This window comes from Pelophylax lessonae (assembly GCF_965119305.1).
Source record: "Pelophylax lessonae genome assembly, contig: HAP1_SCAFFOLD_204, whole genome shotgun sequence".
Lineage (NCBI taxonomy): Eukaryota > Metazoa > Chordata > Amphibia > Anura > Ranidae > Pelophylax > Pelophylax lessonae.
This window is the reverse complement of record NW_028120113.1, coordinates 257,129-281,372: the sequence shown is the minus strand read 5'-3', so window position 1 is coordinate 281,372 and position 24,244 is coordinate 257,129. Positions and strand designations below refer to the sequence as shown.

The following is a 24,244-nucleotide window of genomic DNA, read 5'->3' as shown; positions in this document are numbered from 1 at the left end:
AAGGTTGGGGGGGGTAGGTAGATGTGAAGGTTGGGGGGTAGGTAGCTGTGAAGGTTGGGGGGGTAGGTAGATGTGAAGGTTGGGGGGGGGGTAGGTAGCTGTGAAGGTTGGGGGGGTAGGTAGATGTGAAGGTTGGGGGGGTAGGTAGCTGTGAAGGTTGGGGGGGTAGGTAGATGTGAAGGTTGGGGGGGTAGGTAGCTGTGAAGGTTGGGGGGGTAGGTAGATGTGAAGGTTGGGGGGGTAGGTAGCTGTGAAGTTTGGGGGGGGAGGTAGCTGTGAAGGTTGGGGGGGGTAGGTAGATGTGAAGGTTGGGGGGGGTAGGTAGCTGTGAAGGTTGGGGGGGTAGGTAGATGTGAAGGTTGGGGGGGTAGGTAGCTGTGAAGGTTGGGGGGGGGTAGGTAGCTGTGAATGTTGGGGGGGGTAGGTAGCTGTGAATGTTGGGGGGGGGAGGTATATACTAAGCACGATGTTGGATGAGACAACCTTTAGCACCCAATTATCACTCCGGTGCTCAGGTGAGGACAGACAATGGTTGATATTTCATGTTGGAATTCCTGTGGTTTCTCTCTTGTCCTGACAGCTGTTCTCGGGGATCGCAGAGGATCGCACGCCGCAGCGCTCACGTTCAATCAGCCATGTGAAGCTTCTGCTGAGACTCTGCTGGTGATTATTTCCATCCTGAAGGACACAAAGGGGATCTCCGGACCCTCCAAGAGATGCTGATCACCACAAATATGGGTTCAAAAGACAACGGCAGCGTCTGCCAGTCGCCTCCCGTCCACTACAACCACTTCTCAACATCTCCTGAAATTCCAGCTCCCCCACCCCCACCTCCTCCTATCCACACATTTTCTGAGACCCCCAGGGGCCCAATTTCAAGGTTTGACCCAAGGAGACGTCTGAGGAGCTTTAACTGGGAGGCCATTCCAGTGGAGAGAGTGAAGGGGAGGTCCAGTCTATGGAGCTCAGAGACATTCCCCGGGGATCTGCAGATTGACACCGGGACTATGGAGGAACTGTTTGGGAAACATGAAGAGGAAATCCCACTGAGGATGTACAATCCACGAAGATCGATTTCCGGGGGGGACCTTCCTGTGAATAAGGTAAGGTAACTCGGGGGCCCAATCTTGTGTCAGGTTCTGAGGACAGCATGTAATACCTGAGTATTCTATGTAACATATATACAGTGTATATATATATATCCAACAGTTCATTTATTGGGACAAAGGACTTCGTCCTTCCCGTACGTCATCACACCTGACCATCATACCTGACCATCACACCTGATCATCATACCTGACCATCACATCTGACCATCGTACCTGACCATCACACCTGACCATCATACCTGACCATCGTACCTGACCATCGCACCTGACCATCACACCTGACCATCACACCTGACCATCGTACCTGACCATCGCACCTGACCATCACACCTGACCATCATACCTGACCATCGTACCTGACCATCGCACCTGACCATCGCACCTGACCATCACACCTGACCATCACACCTGACCATCACACCTGACCATCATACCTGACCATCGCACCTGACCATCACACCTGACCATCACACCTGACCATCGTACCTGACCATCGCACCTGACCATCACACCTGACCATCACACCTGACCATCACACCTGACCATCGTACCTGACCATCGCACCTGACCATCACATCTGACCATCGTACCTGACCATCGCACCTGACCATCACACCTGACCATCACACCTGACCATCGTACCTGACCATCGCACCTGACCATCACACCTGACCATCACACCTGACCATCACACCTGACCATCGTACCTGACCATCGCACCTGACCATCACATCTGACCATCGTACCTGACCATCGCACCTGATCATCACACCTGACCATCACACCTGACCATCACACCTGACCATCACACCTGACCATCGTACCTGACCATCACATCTGACCATCACACCTGACCATCACACCTGACCATCGCACCTGACCATCACACCTGACCATCACACCTGACCATCACACCTGACCATCACACCTGACCATCTCACCTGACCATTGTACCTAACCATCGTACCTGATCATCACATCTGACCATCGCACCTGACCATCACACCTGACCATCACACCTGACCATCGCACCTGACCATCACACCTGATCATCACACCTGACCATCACACCTGACCATCGTACCTAACCATCACACCTGACCATTGTACCTAACCATCGTACCTGATCATCACATCTGACCATCACACCTGATCATCACACCTGACCATCACACCTGACCATCGTACCTAACCATCGTACCTGATCATCACACCTGACCATTGTACCTAACCATCGTACCTAACCATCGTACCTGATCATCACATCTGACCATCGTACCTGACCATCGCACCTGACCATCACACCTGACCATTGTACCTAACCATCGTACCTGATCATCACATCTGACCATCACACCTGACCATCACACCTGACCATTGTACCTAACCATCGTACCTGATCATCACATCTGACCATCACACCTGACCATCGCACCTGACCATCATACCTGACCATCGCACCTGACCATCACACCTGACCATCACACCTGACCATCGCATCTGACCATCGCACCTGACCATCGCACCTGACCATCGCACCTGACCATCACACCTGACCATCACACCTGACCATCACACCTGACCATCGTACCTGACCATCATACCTTACCATCATACCTGACCATCGTACCTGACCATCGCACCTGACCATCACACCTGACCATTGTACCTGATCATCACACCTGACCATCGTACCTGATCATCACATCTGACCATCACACCTGACCATCACACCTGACCATTGTACCTAACCATCGTACCTGATCATCACATCTGACCATCACACCTGACCATCGCACCTGACCATCATACCTGACCATCGCACCTGACCATCACACCTGACCATCACACCTGACCATCGCATCTGACCATCGCACCTGACCATCACACCTGACCATCGCATCTGACCATCGCACCTGACCATCACACCTGACCATCGCACCTGACCATCACACCTGACCATCACACCTGACCATCACACCTGACCATCGTACCTGACCATCGTACCTGATCATCACACCTGACCATTGTACCTAACCATCGTACCTAACCATCGTACCTGATCATCACACCTGACCATTGTACCTAACCATCGTACCTAACCATCGTACCTGATCATCACATCTGACCATCGTACCTGACCATCGCACCTGACCATCACACCTGACCATTGTACCTAACCATCGTACCTGATCATCACATCTGACCATCACACCTGACCATCACACCTGACCATTGTACCTAACCATCGTACCTGATCATCACATCTGACCATCACACCTGACCATCGCACCTGACCATCATACCTGACCATCGCACCTGACCATCACACCTGACCATCACACCTGACCATCGCATCTGACCATCGCACCTGACCATCGCACCTGACCATCGCACCTGACCATCACACCTGACCATCACACCTGACCATCACACCTGACCATCGTACCTGACCATCATACCTTACCATCATACCTGACCATCGTACCTGACCATCGCACCTGACCATCACACCTGACCATTGTACCTGATCATCACACCTGACCATCGTACCTGATCATCACATCTGACCATCACACCTGACCATCACACCTGACCATTGTACCTAACCATCGTACCTGATCATCACATCTGACCATCACACCTGACCATCGCACCTGACCATCACACCTGACCATCGCACCTGACCATCATACCTGACCATCGCACCTGACCATCACACCTGACCATCACACCTGACCATCGCATCTGACCATCGCACCTGACCATCACACCTGACCATCGCATCTGACCATCGCACCTGACCATCACACCTGACCATCGCACCTGACCATCACACCTGACCATCACACCTGACCATCACACCTGACCATCGTACCTGACCATCGTACCTGATCATCACACCTGACCATTGTACCTAACCATCGTACCTAACCATCGTACCTGATCATCACACCTGACCATTGTACCTAACCATCGTACCTAACCATCGTACCTGATCATCACATCTGACCATCGTACCTGACCATCGCACCTGACCATCACACCTGACCATTGTACCTAACCATCGTACCTGATCATCACATCTGACCATCACACCTGACCATCACACCTGACCATTGTACCTAACCATCGTACCTGATCATCACATCTGACCATCACACCTGACCATCGCACCTGACCATCATACCTGACCATCGCACCTGACCATCACACCTGACCATCACACCTGACCATCGCATCTGACCATCGCACCTGACCATCGCACCTGACCATCGCACCTGACCATCACACCTGACCATCACACCTGACCATCACACCTGACCATCGTACCTGACCATCATACCTTACCATCATACCTGACCATCGTACCTGACCATCGCACCTGACCATCACACCTGACCATTGTACCTGATCATCACACCTGACCATCGTACCTGATCATCACATCTGACCATCACACCTGACCATCACACCTGACCATTGTACCTGATCATCACATCTGACCATCATACCTGACCATCGCACCTGACCATCACACCTGACCATCGCACCTGACCATCGCACCTGACCATCGCACCTGACCATCGCACCTGACCATCGCACCTGACCATCACACCTGACCATCACACCTGACCATCACACCTGACCATCGTACCTGACCATCACACCTGATCATCACACCTGACCATTGTACCTGACCATCACACCTGACCATCGTACCTGACCATTACACCTGACCATCGTACCTGACCATCACACCTGACCATCGTACCTAATCATCACACCTGACCATCCTACCTGACCATCACACCTGACCATCGTACCTGATCATCACACCTGACCATCATACCTAACCATTGTACCTGACCATCACACCTGATCATCACACCTGACCATTGCACCAATCATCACACCTGACCATCACACCTAACCATCGTACCTGATCATCACACCTGACCATCCTACCTGACCATCACACCTGACCCTCATACCTGATCTTCACACCTGACCATCGTACCTGACCATCACACCTGATCATCACACCTAATCATCGTACCTGATCATCACACCTGACCATTGTACCTAACCATTGTACCTGACCATCGTACCTGATCATCACACCTGACCATCCTACCTGACCATCACACCTGACCATCATACCTGATCATCACACCTGACCATCGTACCTGACCATCACACCTGACCATCGTACCTGACCATCACACCTGACCATCAAACCTGATCATCCTACCTAATCATTACACCTGATCATCACACCTGACCATCATACCTGATCATCACACCTAATCATCATACCTGATCATTACACCTGATCATCACACCTGACCATCGTACCTGACCATCATACCTGATCATCACACCTGACCATCCTACCTCACCACCACACCTGATCATCACACCTGACCATCCTACCTGACCATCACACCTGATCTTCACATCTGACCATCCTACCTAACCATCACACCTGACCATCACACCTGATTATCACACCTGACCATCGTACCTGATTATCACACCCGACCATCGTACCTGATCATTACACCTGAGCATCACACCTGACCATCCTACCTGACCATCACATCTGACCATCCTACCTAACCATCACACCTGACCATTGTACCTGATCATCACACCTGACCATTGTACCTAACCATCATACCTGATCATCACACCTTACCATCACACCTGACCATCATACCTGATCATCACACCTGACCATCGTACCTGATCATCACACCTGACCATCATACCTTACCATCATACCTGGCCATCATACCTGACCATCGTACCTGATCATCACACCTGACCATCATACCTGACCATCACACCTGACCATCGTACCTGACCATCACACCTGGCCATCACACCTGACCATCATACCTTACCATCATACCTGACCATTGTACCTGACCATCACACCTGACCATCCTACCTGACTATCACACCTGATCATACCACCTGGATGAGATAATTTGATAGACTATCTTGCACCTCACCATGGCCATTGATATGGATTTGTCTCTCAATGTCCATTATTGTAGATTTTTCCCTTCCCTATGGTTGCCTTTAATTTGGAATTGTGAGGTCAGGTATGTTGGATGTTGGATGAGAAGACCTGGCTCACATTTTGGGCCCCCCAAACAAGAAAAAGCTCAAAATCAGTGTTCCAAATCATCCCAAAGGTGATCAATAGGGTTGAGGTCAGGGCTCTGTGCAGGACACTGGGGTTCCTCTCCATACCAAACTGGTCACACCATATCTTTAATGAGCTGGCTTTGTACAGGGGGGGGGGGGCTGGGCACAGTCGTGCTTTGTACAGGGGGGGGGGGCACAGTCGTGCTTTGTACACGGGGGGGGGGGCACAGTCGTGCTTTGTACACGGGGGGGGCACAGTTGTGCTTTGTATACGGGGGGGGGCACAGTCGTGCTGGAACAGAAAAGGGTCTTTGCCAAACTGTTACCACAAGGCTGAGCACAATTGTCTCCAATGTCTTTGTGGGATGGAGGATTACCAGGACCCTTCACTGGAGACCCCTGAACTCCATCATCTGGAGGGGGTCCATATATCTTACCATATAGTGATAGGTATGATGGTCAGGGGGTCATCTTACCATATAGTGATAGGTATGATGGTCAGGGGGTCATCTTACCATGTAGTGATAGGTATGATGGTCAGGGGGTCACATACTTTTGGACATATGGTGTATCTCTGTGTGGTGGTCTATATCCATACCTTGGATGGAACCCAATGACTGGGATCTTGGTTGAAGTTTCCACTCCAATGATAAGAAGGAAATGCCGACCATGCACAGACCTTCCTTTCATACAGAAGTATATTTAGTCCTCAGAGGAGACACCACATTTTAGTTGGTGACGGCAGACTGGGAACAAGTGTGACCATAAAATGTGACCCTTGTTCAGGGACGGCCAGCTGTTCATACAGAGCTCTTCACAATGGTGTCCCCCATTCCTCTGCTGACAGTGTGGTCCGCTATCTATAGAGAACAGACAGCAGACGGGTCCAGGATGGGAAGTGTTGGTCGGTCTCTTATATTGGTTTAGTGAATGAGTAGACAATCTATGTCCTCTATAACCCGTGCACAGTGATACATTGTATAACATAGTGCCCTTGTTGGTGGAGTCCATGTATGTCCTCTATAACCCGTGCACAGTGATACATTGTATAACATAGTGCCCTTGTTGGTGGAGTCCATGTATGTCCTCTATAACCCGTGCACAGTACAGTGATACATTGTATAACATAGTGCCCTTGTTGGTGGAGTCCATGTATGTCCTCTATAACCCGTGCACAGTACAGTGATACATTGTATAACATAGTGCCCTTGTTGGTGGAGTCCATGTATGTCCTCTATAACCCGTGCACAGTGATACATTGTATAACATAGTGCCCTTGTTGGTGGAGTCCATGTATGTCCTCTATAACCCGTGTACAGTACAGTGATACATTGTATAACATAGTGCCCTTGTTGGTGGAGTCCATGTATGTCCTCTATAACCCGTGTACAGTACAGTGATACATTGTATAACATAGTGCCCTTGTTGGTGGAGTCCATGTATGTCCTCTATAACCCGTGCACAGTACAGTGATACATTGTATAACATAGTGCCCTTGTTGGTGGAGTCCATGTATGTCCTCTATAACCCGTGTACAGTACAGTGATACATTGTATAACATAGTGCCCTTGTTGGTGGAGTCCATGTATGTCCTCTATAACCCGTGCACAGTGATACATTGTATCACATAGTGCCCTTGTTGGTGGAGTCCATGTATGTCCTCTATAACCCGTGCACAGTACAGTGATACATTGTATAACATAGTGCCCTTGTTGGTGGAGTCCATGTATGTCCTCTATAACCCGTGTACAGTACAGTGATACATTGTATAACATAGTGCCCTTGTTGGTGGAGTCCATGTATGTCCTCTATAACCCGTGTACAGTACAGTGATACATTGTATAACATAGTGCCCTTGTTGGTGGAGTCCATGTATGTCCTCTATAACCCGTGTACAGTTCAGGGGAATGATACATTGTATGAACTTATACATTGAAGTATTAATAATTTATTTATATCAATGAGGAAAATGGAAAGTGAATGCAGAGAACTCCAATCAATATTTAGGGTGCCCCCCTTTGCCTTCTACCAAATCCAATTAATATTTGTGGTGCCCCCCTTTGCCTTCTTCTACCAAATCCAGTCAATATTTGGGGTGCCCCCCTTTGCCTTCTACCAAATCCAATCAATATTTGGGGTGCCCCCCTTTGCCTTCTACCAAATCCATTCAATATTTGGGGTGCCCCCCCTTTGCCTTCTTCTACCAAATCCATTCAATATTTGGGGTGCCCCCCTTTGCCTTCTACCAAATCCAATCAATATTTGGGGTTCCCTCCTTTGCCTACTTCTTCCAAATCCAATCAATATTTGGGGTGCCTCCCCCTTTGCCTACTTCTTCCAAATCCAATCAATATTTTGGGTGCCTCCCCCTTTGCCTTCGTCTACCAAATCCAATCAATATTTGGGGTGCCTCCCCCTTTGCCTTCGTCTACCAAATCCAATCAATATTTGGGGTGCCTCCCCCTTTGCCTTCGTCTACCAAATCCAATCAATATTTGGGGTGCCTCCCCCTTTGCCTTCGTCTACCAAATCCAATCAATATTTGGGGTTCCCTCCTTTGCCTACTTCTTCCAAATCCAATCAATATTTGGGGTGCCTCCCCCTTTGCCTTCTACCAAATCCGGTCAATATTTAGGGTGCCCCCCTTTGCCTTCTTCTACCAAATCCAATCAATATTTGGGGTGTCCCCCTTTTCCTTCTTCTACCAAATGCAATCAATATTTTGGGTGCCCCCCTTTGCCTTCTTTTACCAAATCCAGTCAATATCTGGGGTGCCCCCCTTTGCCTTCTTCTACCAAATCTAATCAATATTTGAGGCGCCCCCTATGCCTTCTATCCAATCCAATCAATATTTGGGGTTCCCCACTTTGCCTACTTCTTCCAAATCCGATCAATATTTGGGGTGCCCCCTTGGCCTTCTTCTACCAAATCCATTTGATATTTGGGGTGCCCCCCCTTTGCCTTCTTATACCAAATCCAATCAATTTTTGGGGTGCCCCCCCTTGCCTTCTTCTAGGTAGACTTGCACGCAGTGGGTGAAGGATCTCGGCAGGTAGGTTGTTCTATGTATATCTTGGGGGACGAAGCACAGATCTTCTGCCTCCAATCCTTCATCCCAGACAGATCCATGATGGGGAGATCAGGGCTCTGTGGGGGCCAAACCATCACTTCCAGGACTCCCTGTTCTTCCTTACACTGAAGATATTTCGTAATGACATTGGCTGGATGTTGGGGGTGGTTGTCCTGCTGCAGAATAAATTTGGGGCCAATCACACGCCTCCCAGATGGTACAGCATCGATGGAGAAGTATCCGGATTTCTGAAAGCATTCTTCCTTTCCAGCATTTCTTCACACCTGCCTAAAACTTTTGCACAGTACCGTATACAGTGCAGGGACAAGGTCAGGGCGAACATACCAAATTGCACCCCCCCCCAAGATATATGTCATGTGTCAGTAAAAATCACCCCCCCCCCCAAAAAAAAAATCAAACACTAATCGACATGCTTACCCCCTAAGCATAAGTTCCTCCTCCCCCCAAAAACAAATCCACCTCTACTGAAATCCCCTTCCCAGGACAAATCTTTGCACCCCCTCCAAGCTTAAATTTGCTCATTCCCCACATGCCCCCCCCCCCGAAAAAAATAAATAAAACACTAATCTACATGCTTACCCCCAATCATAAATTCTCCCCCCCCCCCCCAATACAAATCTGCCCCTTTTGAAATCCCCTTCCCAGCACAAATCGTTGCCCCCCTCCAAGCCTAAATTCACTCATTCCCCACATGCCCCCCTCCCAGCACAACCCCCCCCCAAAAAAAAAATCAAACACTAATCTACATGCTTACCCCTAAGCATAAATTCCCCCCCCCCAATACAAATCTGCCCCCCCTACTGAAATTCCCTTCTCAGCAAACATCTTTGCCCCCCCCCCCACCCAGCTCAAATCCACTCATTCCTCACAAGCACCACAGCAAAACTCTCCCCTCCCCCCCCCCCGCCCCAGAAATAAATCCTTCTTCCTAGTACAAATCCTCTACCCCTCAAATTTCTCCTCTGAGCACAAACCTTCTCCCCCCACTTCAAATCCCCCTCCCCCCCAGCACAAATCCTATCTCTCCTCCACATCCCTTCAAAGTATAGAATTTACACAACATTTCTCAGCTCCAGAAGACAGGCGCAGGATTCTGATGTCACACATTGCACAGCATATAGAGAAAGGAGCTGAGTGTACTCTGAGACCTGAGTGGTTGGGGATGGATACACTCTCCTCTACACAGTCTCATAGGGAAACGTGCACAGCTGAGGATTACCTGCTGTGTGCTGGAAGGGGGGGGGGGATTGGTGAGAGGTGGAGGATGCCCACAGAGTGTCAGTGACTGGTGAACCCCAAAATATCCAGTATTGATTGGAGATTGGGATAGGGGGAGGGTGTCAGTGACTGGTGAACCCCAATATGTCTAGTATTGGTTAGTGAGAGGGGGGAGGATGTCAGTGACTAGTGAACCCCAATATGTTTAGTATTGGTTGGTGAGAGGGGGAGGGTGTCAGTGACTGGTGAACCCCAATATGTCTAGTATTGGTTAGTGAGAGGGGGGAGGGTGTCAGTGACTGGTGAACCCCAATATGTTTAGTATTGGTTAGTGAGAGGGGGGAGGGTGTCAGTGACTGGTGAACCCCAATATGTCTAGTATTGGTTGGTGAGAGGGGGAGGATGTCAGTGGCTGGTGAACCCCAATATGTTTAGTATTGGTTAGTGAGAGGGGGGAGGGTGTCAGTGACTGGTGAACCCCAATATGTCTAGTATTGGTTGGTGAGAGGGGGGAGGGTGTCAGTGACTGGTGAACCCCAATATGTTTAGTATTGGTTAGTGAGAGGGGGGAGGGTGTCAGTGACTGGTGAACCCCAATATGTCTAGTATTGGTTGGTGAGAGGGGGAGGGTGTCAGTGATTGGTGAACCCCAATATATCTAGTATTGGTTGGTGAGAGGGGGAGGGTGTCAGTGATTGGTGAACCCCAATATGTCTAATATTGGTTGGTGAGAGGGGGAGGGTGTCAGTGACTGGTGAACCCCAATATATCTAGTATTGGTTGGTGAGAGGGGGAGGATGTCAGTGGCTGGTGAACCCCAATATGTCTAGTATTGGTTGGTGAGAGGGGGAGGGTGTCAGTGATTGGTGAACCCCAATATGTCTAGTATTGGTTGGTGAGAGGGGGAGGGTGTCAGTGATTGGTGAACCCCAATATGTCTAGTATTGGTTGGTGAGAGGGGGAGGGTGTCAGTGATTGGTGAACCCCAATATGTCTAGTATTGGTTGGTGAGAGGGGGAGGATGTCAGTGACTGGTGAACCCCAATATGTCTAGTATTGGTTAGTGAGAGGGGGAGGGTATCAGTGACTGCTGAACCCCAATATATCTAGTATTGGTTAGTGAGAGGGGGGAGGGTGTCAGTGACTGGTGAACCCCAATATGTCTAGTATTGGTTGGTGAGAGGGGGAGGGTGTCAGTGACTGGTGAACCCCAATATGTCTAGTATTGGTTGGTGAGAGGGGGAGGGTGTCAGTGATTGGTGAACCCCAATATGTCTAGTATTGGTTGGTGAGAGGGGGAGGGTGTCAGTGATTGGTGAACCCCAATATGTCTAGTATTGGTTAGTGAGAGGGGGAGGGTATCAGTGACTGCTGAACCCCAATATATCTAGTATTGGTTAGTGAGAGGGGGGAGGGTGTCAGTGACTGGTGAACCCCAATATGTCTAGTATTGGTTGGTGAGAGGGGGAGGGTGTCAGTGACTGGTGAACCCCAATATGTCTAGTATTGGTTGGTGAGAGGGGGAGGGTGTCAGTGATTGGTGAACCCCAATATGTCTAGTATTGGTTAGTGAGAGGGAGAGGGTATCAGTGACTGGTGAACCCCAATATATCTAGTATTGGTTAGTGAGAGGGGGAGGGTGTCAGTGACTGGTGAACCCCAATATATCTAGTATTGGTTGGTGAGAGGGGGAGGGTGTCAGTGACTGGTGAACCCCAATATGTTAGTATTGGTTGGTGAGAGGGGGAGGGTATCAGTGACTGGTGAACCCAATATATCTAGTATTGGTTGGTGAGAGGGGGAGGATGTCAGTGATTGGTGAACCCCAATATGTTTAGTATTGGTTGGTGAGAGGGGGAGGATGTCAGTGACTGGTGAACCCCAATATGTCTAGTATTGGTTGGTGAGAGGGGGAGGGTGTCAGTGACTGGTGAACCCCAATATGTCTAGTATTGGTTGGTGAGAGGGGGAGGATGTCAGTGATTGGTGAACCCCAATATATCTAGTATTGGTTGGTGAGAGGGGGAGGGTGTCAGTGACTGGTGAACCCCAATATGTCTAGTATTGGTTGGTGAGAGGGGGAGGGTGTCAGTGACTGGTGAACCCCAATATGTTTAGTATTGGTTGGTGAGAGGGGGGAGGGTATCAGTGACTGGTGAACCCCAATATGTCTAGTATTGGTTGGTGAGAGGGGGAGGGTGTCAGTGACTGGTGAACCCCAATATGTCTAGTATTGGTTGGTGAGAGGGGGAGGGTGTCAGTGACTGGTGAACCCCAATATGTCTAGTATTGGTTAGTGAGAGGGGGAGGGTATCAGTGACTGCTGAACCCCAATATATCTAGTATTGGTTAGTGAGAGGGGGGAGGGTGTCAGTGACTGGTGAACCCCAATATGTCTAGTATTGGTTGGTGAGAGGGGGAGGGTGTCAGTGACTGGTGAACCCCAATATGTCTAGTATTGGTTGGTGAGAGGGGGAGGGTGTCAGTGATTGGTGAACCCCAATATGTCTAGTATTGGTTGGTGAGAGGGGGAGGGTGTCAGTGATTGGTGAACCCCAATATGTCTAGTATTGGTTAGTGAGAGGGGGAGGGTATCAGTGACTGCTGAACCCCAATATATCTAGTATTGGTTAGTGAGAGGGGGGAGGGTGTCAGTGACTGGTGAACCCCAATATGTCTAGTATTGGTTGGTGAGAGGGGGAGGGTGTCAGTGACTGGTGAACCCCAATATGTCTAGTATTGGTTGGTGAGAGGGGGAGGGTGTCAGTGATTGGTGAACCCCAATATGTCTAGTATTGGTTAGTGAGAGGGAGAGGGTATCAGTGACTGGTGAACCCCAATATATCTAGTATTGGTTGGTGAGAGGGGGAGGGTGTCAGTGACTGGTGAACCCCAATATATCTAGTATTGGTTGGTGAGAGGGGGAGGGTGTCAGTGACTGGTGAACCCCAATATGTTAGTATTGGTTGGTGAGAGGGGGAGGGTATCAGTGACTGGTGAACCCCAATATATCTAGTATTGGTTGGTGAGAGGGGGAGGATGTCAGTGATTGGTGAACCCCAATATGTTTAGTATTGGTTGGTGAGAGGGGGAGGATGTCAGTGACTGGTGAACCCCAATATGTCTAGTATTGGTTGGTGAGAGGGGGAGGGTGTCAGTGACTGGTGAACCCCAATATGTCTAGTATTGGTTGGTGAGAGGGGGAGGATGTCAGTGATTGGTGAACCCCAATATATCTAGTATTGGTTGGTGAGAGGGGGAGGGTGTCAGTGACTGGTGAACCCCAATATGTCTAGTATTGGTTGGTGAGAGGGGGAGGGTGTCAGTGACTGGTGAACCCCAATATGTTTAGTATTGGTTGGTGAGAGGGGGGAGGGTATCAGTGACTGGTGAACCCCAATATGTCTAGTATTGGTTGGTGAGAGGGGGAGGGTGTCAGTGACTGGTGAACCCCAATATGTCTAGTATTGGTTGGTGAGAGGGGGAGGGTGTCAGTGACTGGTGAACCCCAATATGTCTAGTATTGGTTGGTGAGAGGGGGAGGGTGTCAGTGACTGGTGAACCCCAATATGTCTAGTATTGGTTAGTGAGAGGGGGAGGGTATCAGTGACTGGTGAACCCCAATATATCTAGTATTGGTTAGTGAGAGGGGGAGGGTGTCAGTGACTGGTGAACCCCAATATGTCTAGTATTGGTTGGTGAGAGGGGGAGGATGTCAGTGATTGGTGAACCCCAATATGTCTAGTATTGGTTGGTGAGGGGGGAGGGTGCCAGTGACTAGTGAACCCCAATATGTTTAGTATTGGTTGGTGAGGGGGAGGGTGCCAGTGACTGGTGAACCCCAATATATCTAGTATTGGTTGGTGAGAGGGGGAGGGTGTCAGTGATTGAACCCCAATATGTCTAGTATTGGTTGGTGAGAGGGGGAGGGTGTCAGTGACTGGTGAACCCCAATATATCTAGTATTGGTTGGTGAGAGGGGGAGGGTGTCGGTGATTGGTGAACCCCAATATATCTAGTATTGGTTGGTGAGAGGGGGAGGGTGTCAGTGACTGGTGAACCCCAATATGTTTAGTATTGGTTGGTGAGAGGGGGAGGGTGAACGCTGTAATATTGGAGTGACAAGTCCTGGCAGTGATGGCGGATGTGGCGCGGTGTGAAGTGTGCGGATGGTGCGTTCCGCCCGGTGGAGATGGAAGGGGCCCCTCCATTGTCTGCTCCTGTGTTCCTCCTCAGGGCCCGGCTCCCCATACACTCCTTTGTTGGGGATGAATGGGGAGATGTATGAGGACAGGCGGACAGGCCAGGACACGCGGAATGGGGGGGGGAGGGGGGGCTCAGGTGTGACTTTCCTTCATGTTTTCTCATTGTCTCTGCAGGTGTTCCTCCTCGACTCCCGCAGAAGTATGAACATCAGCATCCTCCTCCGACAGTTTAAAAGGTAACTCCGCCCAGACGGCGGGATCCCAGGGGAGCATTCACTAAGCTGAGACCTAAAGGAGATGGAAACCTATAATTATTATTATATGGGATTTATATATTATTATTATTATCCAGGATTTATATATTATTATTATTGTAGCGGACGGGTGATTGGGGTGTGGATTGATCAGTGGGGGGGGGGGGGGGGGGGTTTGTAGCGGATGGGTGTTTGGGGTGTGGGGGAGGGGGGGTTTTAGCGGACGGGTGATTGGGGTGTGGATTGATCAGTGGGGGGGGGGGGTTTTAGCGGACGGGTGATTGGGGTGTGGATTGATCAGTGGGGGGGGGGGTTGTAGCGGACGGGTGATTGGGGTGTGGATTGATCAGTGGAGGGGGGGTTGTAGCGGACGGGTGATTGGGGTGTGGGGGAGGGGGGGTTGTAGCGGACGGGTGATTGGGGTGTGGATTGATCAGTGGGGGGGTTGTAGCGGATGGGTGATTGGGGTGTGGGCGAGGGGGGGATGTAGCGGATGGGTGATTGGGGTGTGGATTGATCAGTGGAGGGGGGGGGGTTGTAGCGGACGGGTGATTGGGGTGTGGGGGAGGGGGGATGTAGCGGACAGGTGATTGGGGTGTGGATTGATCAGTGGGGGGGGGGGGGGGTTGTAGCGGATGGGTGATTGGGGTGTGGATTGATCAGTGGGGGGGGTTGTAGCGGATGGGTGTTTGGGGTGTGGGGGAGGGGGGGTTTTAGCGGACGGGTGATTGGGGTGTGGATTGATCAGTGGAGGGGGGGGTTGTAGCGGATGGGTGTTTGGGGTGTGGGGGAGGGGGGGTTTTAGCGGACGGGTGATTGGGGTGTGGATTGATCAGTGGGGGGGGGGGGTTGTAGCGGACGGGTGATTGGGGTGTGGATTGATCAGTGGGGGGGGGGGTTGTAGCGGACGGGTGATTGGGGTGTGGGGGAGGGGGGGTTGTAGCGGACGGGTGATTGGGGTGTGGATTGATCAGTGGGGGGGTTGTAGCGGATGGGTGATTGGGGTGTGGGGGAGGGGGGGATGTAGCGGATGGGTGATTGGGGTGTGGATTGATCAGTGGAGGGGGGGGGGTTGTAGCGGACGGGTGATTGGGGTGTGGGGGAGGGGGGGATGTAGCGGACAGGTGATTGGGGTGTGGATTGATCAGTGGGGGGGGGGGTTGTAGCGGATGGGTGATTGGGGTGTGGGGGAGGGGGGGTTTTAGCGGACGGGTGATTGGGGTGTGGATTGATCAGTGGGGGGGGGGGTTGTAGCGGACGGGTGATTGGGGTGTGGATTGATCAGTGGGGGGGGGGGTTGTAGCGGACGGGTGATTGGGGTGTGGGGGAGGGGGGGTTGTAGCGGACGGGTGATTGGGGTGTGGATTGATCAGTGGGGGGGTTGTAGCGGATGGGTGATTGGGGTGTGGGGGAGGGGGGGTGTAGCGGACAGGTGATTGGGGGTGTGGATTGATCAGTGTGGGGGTTGTAGCGGATGGGTGATTGGGGTGTGGATTGATCAGTGGAGGGGGGGGGTTGTAGCGGACTGGTGATTGGGGTGTGGGGGAGGGGGGGATGTAGCGGACAGGTGATTGGGGTGTGGATTGATCAGTGGGGGGGGGGGTTGTAGCGGATGGGTGATTGGGGTGTGGGGGAGGGGGGGTTGTAGCGGACAGGTGATTGGGGTGTGGATTGATCAGTGGGGGGGGGGGTTGTAGCGGATGGGTGATTGGGGTGTGGGGGAGGGGGGGTGTAGCGGATGGGTGATTGGGGGTGTGGATTGATCAGTGTGGGGGTTGTAGCGGATGGGTGATTGGGGTGTGGATTGATCAGTGGAGGAGTTGTAGCGGATGGGTGATTGGGGTGTGGATTGATCAGTGGAGGGGGGGGTTGTAGCGGACGGGTGATTGGGGTGTGGGGGAGGGGGGGTTGTAGCGGTCGGGTGATTGGGGTGTGGATTGATCAGTGGGGGGGGGGGGGTTGTAGCGGATGGGTGATTGGGGTGTGGGGGAGGGGGGGTGTAGCGGACAGGTGATTGGGGGTGTGGATTGATCAGTGTGGGGGTTGTAGCGGGTGGGTGATTGGGGTGTGGATTGATCAGTGTGGGGGGGTTGTAGCGGATGGGTGATTGGGTTGTGGATTGATCAGTGGGGGGGTTGTAGCGGATGGGTGATTGGGGTGTGGATTGATCAGTGGGGGGGGGGGGTTGTAGCGGATGGGTGTTTGGGGTGTGGGGGAGGGGGGGTTTTAGCGGACGGGTGATTGGGGTGTGGATTGATCAGTGGGGGGGGGTGTAGCGGATGGGTGATTGGGGTGTGGATTGATCAGTGGGGGGGGTTGTAGCGGATGGGTGATTGGGATGTGGGGGAGGGGGGGTTGTAGCGGACGGGTGATTGATCAGTGATGGTTTTCTCCTCAGATCTGCGGCACAGATAGTGGAAGATATCGGGAGGGGGATGGTGGAGGGTTACAGCTCCGAGAGACTCACCGAACTCACCAAACATCTCCCCGACACCGCCGAGGTGAGGAGACACCATATATATATATATACTGTATATACCAGGGGATTCAAAACCTTCCCCCACTTTTATATATAATAGAGGTGAGAAGTGTGGAAAGGCGTCTAGTATTACATAGACAACCATCGTTATTTCTCCTCCATCTTTCCTCCACTCAGGTCCAACGTCTCCGATCATTTCAGGGGGATCGGGGGAAGTTGGGTGACGCCGACTTGTTCATGTTACTCCTGCTGGATGTTCCCAGGTACCTTCTAATATTATCATTGTTATATTATTATCATCGTTACATTGTTATATTGTTAGATTATTATCATTGAAATGTAGAAATGTTGGGAATACGATGTTGGATTGGATGAGGAGGAAGGAGGGGGAGGGGGGTTGTAGAAATGTTGGGAGTGCAATGTTGGATTGGATGAGGAGAAAGGAATGGGAGTTGTAGAAATGTTGGGAATACGATGTTGGATTGGATGAGGAGGTAGGAGGGGGAGGGGGTTGTAGAAATGTTGGGAATACGATGTTGGATTGGATGAGGAGGAAGGAGGGGGAGGGGGAGGAAGGAGGGGGGGTTGTATAAATGTTGGGAATACGATGTTGGATTGGATGAGGAGGAAGGAGGGGGAGGAAGGAGGGGGGGTTGTAGAAATGTTGGGAATACGATGTTGGATTGGATGAGGAGGAAGGAGGGGGAGGAGGGGGGTTGTAGAAATGTACCCTCATTGTACCCTGATTGCACCCCCACTGTATCTTCATAAAGAAGTTCTGTTTTCCTCTTCTCACGTTATACAGATTATATATTTCTATATAAATGATAAATAATAAATGAGAATAAATAACAAAGTTACCAGTTTGATAGACTGAAGGCCAATGACTGATCTGTGTACCTTGTAGCTACAGCCTACGTTTGGAGTCTTTGATTCTGAAGAAGGATTTCCACCCGGCCATCGTCTCTCAGCTCTCAGCAGCCAGAGAACTAAAGACAGCCGCCGAAGGTGAAATGTTCGATTGTTCTATTTGTTTTATTAGGAAGTCATTGGAATCAGATTATTCTGTGTGACCAATCACCATACATAGACAGGTAGAGACATTATGTGGCCAAACGTCTGTGTGCCCCTGACCATCACTCCTAGATGAGCTTCTTGGACATCTCATTCCAAAACTATGGCCATTAATCTAGAGTTGCCCCCTTTTGTAGTTGGAACATCTTCCACTCTTTGAGATTTTGGGGTGCGTCTGTCGGAATATGTGCCCGTTCAGCCAAAAGAGCATTTGTGAGGTCAGGTACTGATGTTGAATGAGAAGACCTGGCTTACCTTCGGTATTCCAATTAATCCCAAAGGTGTAGAGGTCCCAATAGGGATGAGGTCAGGGCTCTGTGCAGGATGCTTGTCAGGGTCCGGACTGGCGGCAGATGAAGACACTAGGGGTGGATCCTCTGTGTCAGTGAGGGAATGGTGTGGACCGTACCAGGGGACCGGTTCTAAGTTGCTACTGGTTTTCACCAGAGCCCGCCGCAAGCGGGATGGACTTGCTGCGGCGGTAGCAACCAGGTCATGTGTCCTCCGGCAGCGGCTCAACCTCACGGACAGCTGATACAGGCGTGATACAGTAGGACAAGGCAAAGGCAAGGTCAGACGTAGCAGAAGGTCAGGGCAGGCGGCAAAGGTTCGAAGTCAGGGGCAACGGCAGAAGGTCAGATACACAGGCAGGGAAATACACAAAACGCTTTCTCAGGGCACTAAGGCAACAAGATCCGACAAGGACAGGAAGGGGAAGTGGGTTTTTATATGTTTTGTACTGATTGGACCAGGCACCAATTAGTGGTGCACTGGCCCTTTAAATTTTAGTGCAGCGGCGTGCGCGTGCCCTACGGAACGGGGCCGTGCGCGCCGGGAGGAAGACAGGACGGGACCCGGCAGGTTAGTGAGTTGAGTCCGCGGACGGGAACGTCCCGCCGCGTGGACCGCATCCCTGCCACATGCGGGGGGGGCGGCGCTCACGGTCGGGGATGATGACCGGAGCGCCGCTGCCCGCAGAACGCCAGGAGTGCTCCGGGGAAGCCGCAGGACTTGGAGCGCTCGGCGTGACAGTACCCCCCCCCCCCTTTGGTCTCCCCCTCTTTTTGGAGCCCAGGAACCTGTGGATGAGCTCCTTGTCGAGGATATTGGACTCGGGCTCCCATGACCTCTCTTCGGGACCACAATTCTCCCAGTCAACAAGAAATTTTTTTTTACCTCTGACGACCTTGGAGGCGAGGATGTCTTTCACCGAGAAGACGTCAGAGGACCCAGAGACAGGAGCAGGAACAAAGACCTTGGAGGAAAATCGGTTAAGAACGAGGGGTTTGAGAAGGGATACATGAAAGGAGTTAGGAATACGGAGAGAGGGAGGAAGATTGAGTTTGTAAGAAACAGCGTTAATTTGGCTTTTGATTCTAAAAGGCCCGAGGTAACGCGGGCCCAGCTTGTAGCTAGGGACCCGAAACCGGATGTATTTGGCAGAGAGCCACACTCTGTCACCAGGGGCAAAGACAGGAGGAGTTCTTCTTTTTTTTATCTGCATGTCTCTTCATGCGAGAAGAGGCCAGGATGAGCGACTTTTGAGTTTCTTTCCAGATGGAGGAGAAGTCCAGGGTCAACTTATCAACGGCAGGAAGTCCAGTGGATGGTGGATGACTCAGAGTCTCTGAAGTTGTATGAGAATTCGGCCCAGGGCAACAGGTCGACCCAATCGTCCTGACGGGAGGAGACGAAGTGTTGCAGATAATCACCAAGGATCTGGTTAACCCTCTCCACTTGTCCATTGGACTGAGGGTGGTAGGCGGAAGAAAAGTTCAATTTGATCTTTAATTGGGTGCAGAGTGATCTCCAAAATTTTGAGATGAACTGAACGCCTCTATCAGAGACGATATGTGTTGGAAGACCATGGAGACGGAATATGTGCAAAAAGAATTGCTTAGCCAACTGTGGCGCAGAGGGAAGACCAGGAAGCGGGACAAAATGTGCCATCTTGGAAAATCTGTCAACGACCACCCATATGACTGTGTTGCCATGGGATACGGGAAGGTCAGTGATGAAGTCCATCGCTATGTGGGACCAAGGCTGTTCGGGCACTGGCAGAGGGAGGAGAAGACCTGCTGGCCTCTGGCGAGGAGTTTTGCACGTGCGCAGACAGTACAGGCCCGAACGAACTCAGTCGCATCTTCCTCAAAGTAAGGCCACCAATAGTGTCTGGCAATTAACTGAATAGTCTTTTTAATTCCAGCGTGACCCGCCAGGTGGGAGGAGTGGCCCCATTTGAGAGTCCGAAGGCGAAGACGTGGAGGAACATACGTTCTTCCTGGAGGAACTGGTACCAGTGAAGCAGGGGCAGCTGAAATCAGACACTCAGGAGGTATGATGTGTTGAGGAACGGTTTCAGCTTCGGAGGCATCAGTGGAGCGTGATAGGGCATCCGCTCTAATGTTCTTGTCAGCAGGACGAAAATGGATCTGGAAATTAAATCGGGCAAAGAACAATGACCACCTGGCCTGGCGAGGATTAAGGCGCTGGGCAGACTGAAGGTATGACAGATTTTTGTGGTCAGTGTAGATGGTGATAGGATGAAGGGATCCTTCCAGGAGATGTCTCCATTCCTCTAGTGCCAACTTAATGGCTAGTAGTTCACGGTCTCCAATAGCATAGTTCCTTTCTGGAGAAGAAAAAGTTTTAGAGAAGAAGCCGCAGGTGACGTTTTTTTCCTTTAGCGGACTTTTGAAGAAGGACCGCTCCGGCTCCAACAGAGGAGGCATCTACCTCCAGAAAGAACGGTTTCAGAGGATCGGGCCTAGTCAAGACTGGAGCGGAGGTGAAGGCGGTCTTAAGGCGAGTAAAGGCTTCTTCAGCTTGGGGAGGCCAGGATCTCGGATTCGCTTCTTTCTTGGTTAGTGCCACAATAGGCGCCACAATAGTGGAGAAGTGGGGCATGAACTGGCGGAAGTAATTGGCGAATCCAAGGAAGCGCTGGATAGAGAGAAGTCCCGAGGGGCGTGACCAATCCAAGACTGCGGAGAGCTTGTCGGGGTCCATTTGAAGACCTTGTCCAGAAACTAGGTATCCCAGAAACGGAAGACAGCTACGTTCAAAGAGACACTTTTCAATTTTGGCGTAAAGATGGTTAACACGGAGACGCTGGAGCACTTGACAAACATGGAGACGGTGTTCCTCCAGAGTGGAGAAGATTAGTATGTCGTCAAGATAGACCACTACGCAGGTATACAACAAGTCCCGGAAGATCTCATTGACAAAGTCTTGAAAGACTGCAGGGGCATTGCACAGACCAAAAGGCATGACAAGATATTCGAAGTGGCCATCTCTGGTATTAAAAGCGGTTTTCCACTCATCTCCTTCACGGATTCTGATGAGGTTATAAGCGCCCCTGAGGTAAAGCTTAGTGAAGACCTTTGCTCCGCGCAGATGGTCAAAGAGCTCCGAGATGAGAGGCAGAGGGTAGCAATTCTTTACCGTGATTTTGTTAAGACCGCAGTAATCAATACAAGGACGTAGTGACCCATCCTTCTTGGCAACAAAGAAGAATCCTGCTCCGGCAGGAGAAGAAGACTTCCTGATGAATCCTTTCTTGAGATTCTCCTGAACGTACTCCGACATGGCCTTGGTTTCAGGAGCGGAGAGTGGGTAAATCCGGCCACGGGGTGGTGTGGTACCAGGAAGCAAGTCAATGGGGCAGTCGTAGGGTCTATGTGGTGGTAAGACCTCTGCCTGTTTTTTGCAAAAGACGTCAGTAAAGTCTTGATAGGCCTTAGGAAGGCCGAGCAATGGAGAGGGGATGGAGACTTGTCTAGTAGGTACCGACTTGAGGCAACGAGTGTGGCAGGTAGGGCCCCATGATTTAATGTCCCCAGAGGTCCAGTCGAGGGTAGGAGAATGGCGCTGGAGCCAGGGCAAGCCAAGAAGGACGTCAGAAGTGCAGTTAGGCAGAACAAAAAATTCAATCGTCTCTTGGTGGAGAATCCCTATGGTCATGAGCACGGGTTCTGTGCGATAACATAGAAACATAGAATGTGTCGGCAGATAAGAACCATTTGGCCCATCTAGTCTGCCCAATATATCTGAATCCTATGAATAGTCCCTGGCCCTATCTTATATGAAGGATAGCCTTATGCCTATCCCATGCATGCTTAAACTCCTTCACTGTATTTGCAGCTACCACTTCTGCAGGAAGGTTATTCCATGCATCCACTACTCTCTCAGTAAAGTAATACTTCCTCATATTACTTTTAAACCTTTGCCCCTCTAATTTAAAACTGTGTCCTCTTGTGGTAGTTTTTCTTCTTTTAAATATGCTCTCCTCCTTTACCGAGTTACATAGTTACATAGTAGGTGAGGTTGAATAAAGACAATAGTCCATCCAGTTCAACCTGTGTAGGTGTGTGTGGCTGTAATCATCTCACATACCCCTGAATCTCCTGATCCTTGAGATGTAAGTCTAAGAGTCTTTTGAAAGCCACCATACTACCCGCAGAAACCACCTCTTGTGGTAGAGAATTCCACAATCTTGTAGCCCTAACAGTAAAGAACCCCCCACGTTGCCTGAGGTTAAAACGCTTCTCCTCTAATCGCATTGTATGTCCTCGAGTCCTCATGCAATCCCTTCGAATGAACAGCTTTTTTTCTAAGCTGGGATCCCCATTAAGATATTTATAAATTGCTATCATGTCCCCCCTCAGACGTCTCTTCTCCAGGGAGAATAAATCGAGCGATTGCAGACGCTCTTCATAGTCAAGGTCCTCCAATCCCCTAATTAGTTTAGTTGCCCTTCTCTGGACTCTCTCCAGCTCCAACACATCCCTCCTGAGGACTGGCAACCAGAACTGGACAGAATACTCCAGATGCGGTCGGACCAGAGTTTTATAAAGTGGAAGGATTATAGTCTTATCTCTGGAATACATCCCTTTCTTTATGCATGCTAATATTCTGCTGGCTTTGGAAGCTGCCGCTTGACATTGCATGCTGTTGCCTAATCTATCATCAACCAAGACTCCCAGATCCTTCTCCATTTTTGATTCCCCCAAGGGTTCCCCTCCTAACGTGTATTGTGCTTTTATGTTTTTAGTCCCCAAGTGCAAAACCTTACACTTCTCCACGTTAAACCTCATTTGCCATGTCGTTGCCCACTCTGTAATTTTGTCCAGATCATTCTGTAGGATATCTGCTTCATGCTGTGCAGTTATTGCTCTGGCCAATTTTGTGTCATCTGCAAAAACTGATATCGAACTACTGATCCCGACCTCAATGTTGTTTATGAATAAATTGAACAAGGTTGGTCCCAGGACTGAGCCCTGGGGCACCCCGCTTACCAACCCAGACCAGTCTGAGTATGCGCTGTTTATTACCACTCTTTGGACACGCCCTTTAAGCCAATTCCGTATCCAAGAGCAAACCCTGCTGTCGATACCTGCAGACCTTATTTTATAAATTAAGCGCTTGTGGGGAACTGTATCAAACGCCTTAGCGAAATCCAAGTACACCACATCCACTGGTCTGCCCCTATCCAGATACCCCACATCCACTGGTCTCCCCCTATCTAGCTCACAGCTCACCTCCTCGTAGAATGTTAATAGATTGGTTTGACAAGAACGCCCATTTGTAAACCCGTGCTGATTACTGCTGATGATGTTGTTGTCTTTAGCAAACTCTACGATATAGTCCCTTAT

The 24,244-nt window shown here is 50.6% G+C and overlaps 1 protein-coding gene across 1 annotated transcript in view; it reads left to right on the top strand.

Annotated features, from left to right (window-relative positions):
• Positions 1-583: 583 nt before the first annotated feature.
• The window catches only part of LOC309543559 (uncharacterized protein), a 57,270-nt gene continuing 33,609 nt past the window's right edge, over positions 584-24,244 (top strand). The window contains exons 1-5 of the mRNA XM_082276030.1: positions 584-1,103; positions 14,958-15,019; positions 17,436-17,538; positions 17,694-17,779; positions 18,424-18,524. Coding sequence (XP_082132156.1) covers positions 717-1,103; positions 14,958-15,019; positions 17,436-17,538; positions 17,694-17,779; positions 18,424-18,524 — 739 coding nt within the window. The 5' untranslated portion in view covers positions 584-716. The remainder of the gene's footprint in view (positions 1,104-14,957; positions 15,020-17,435; positions 17,539-17,693; positions 17,780-18,423; positions 18,525-24,244) is intronic.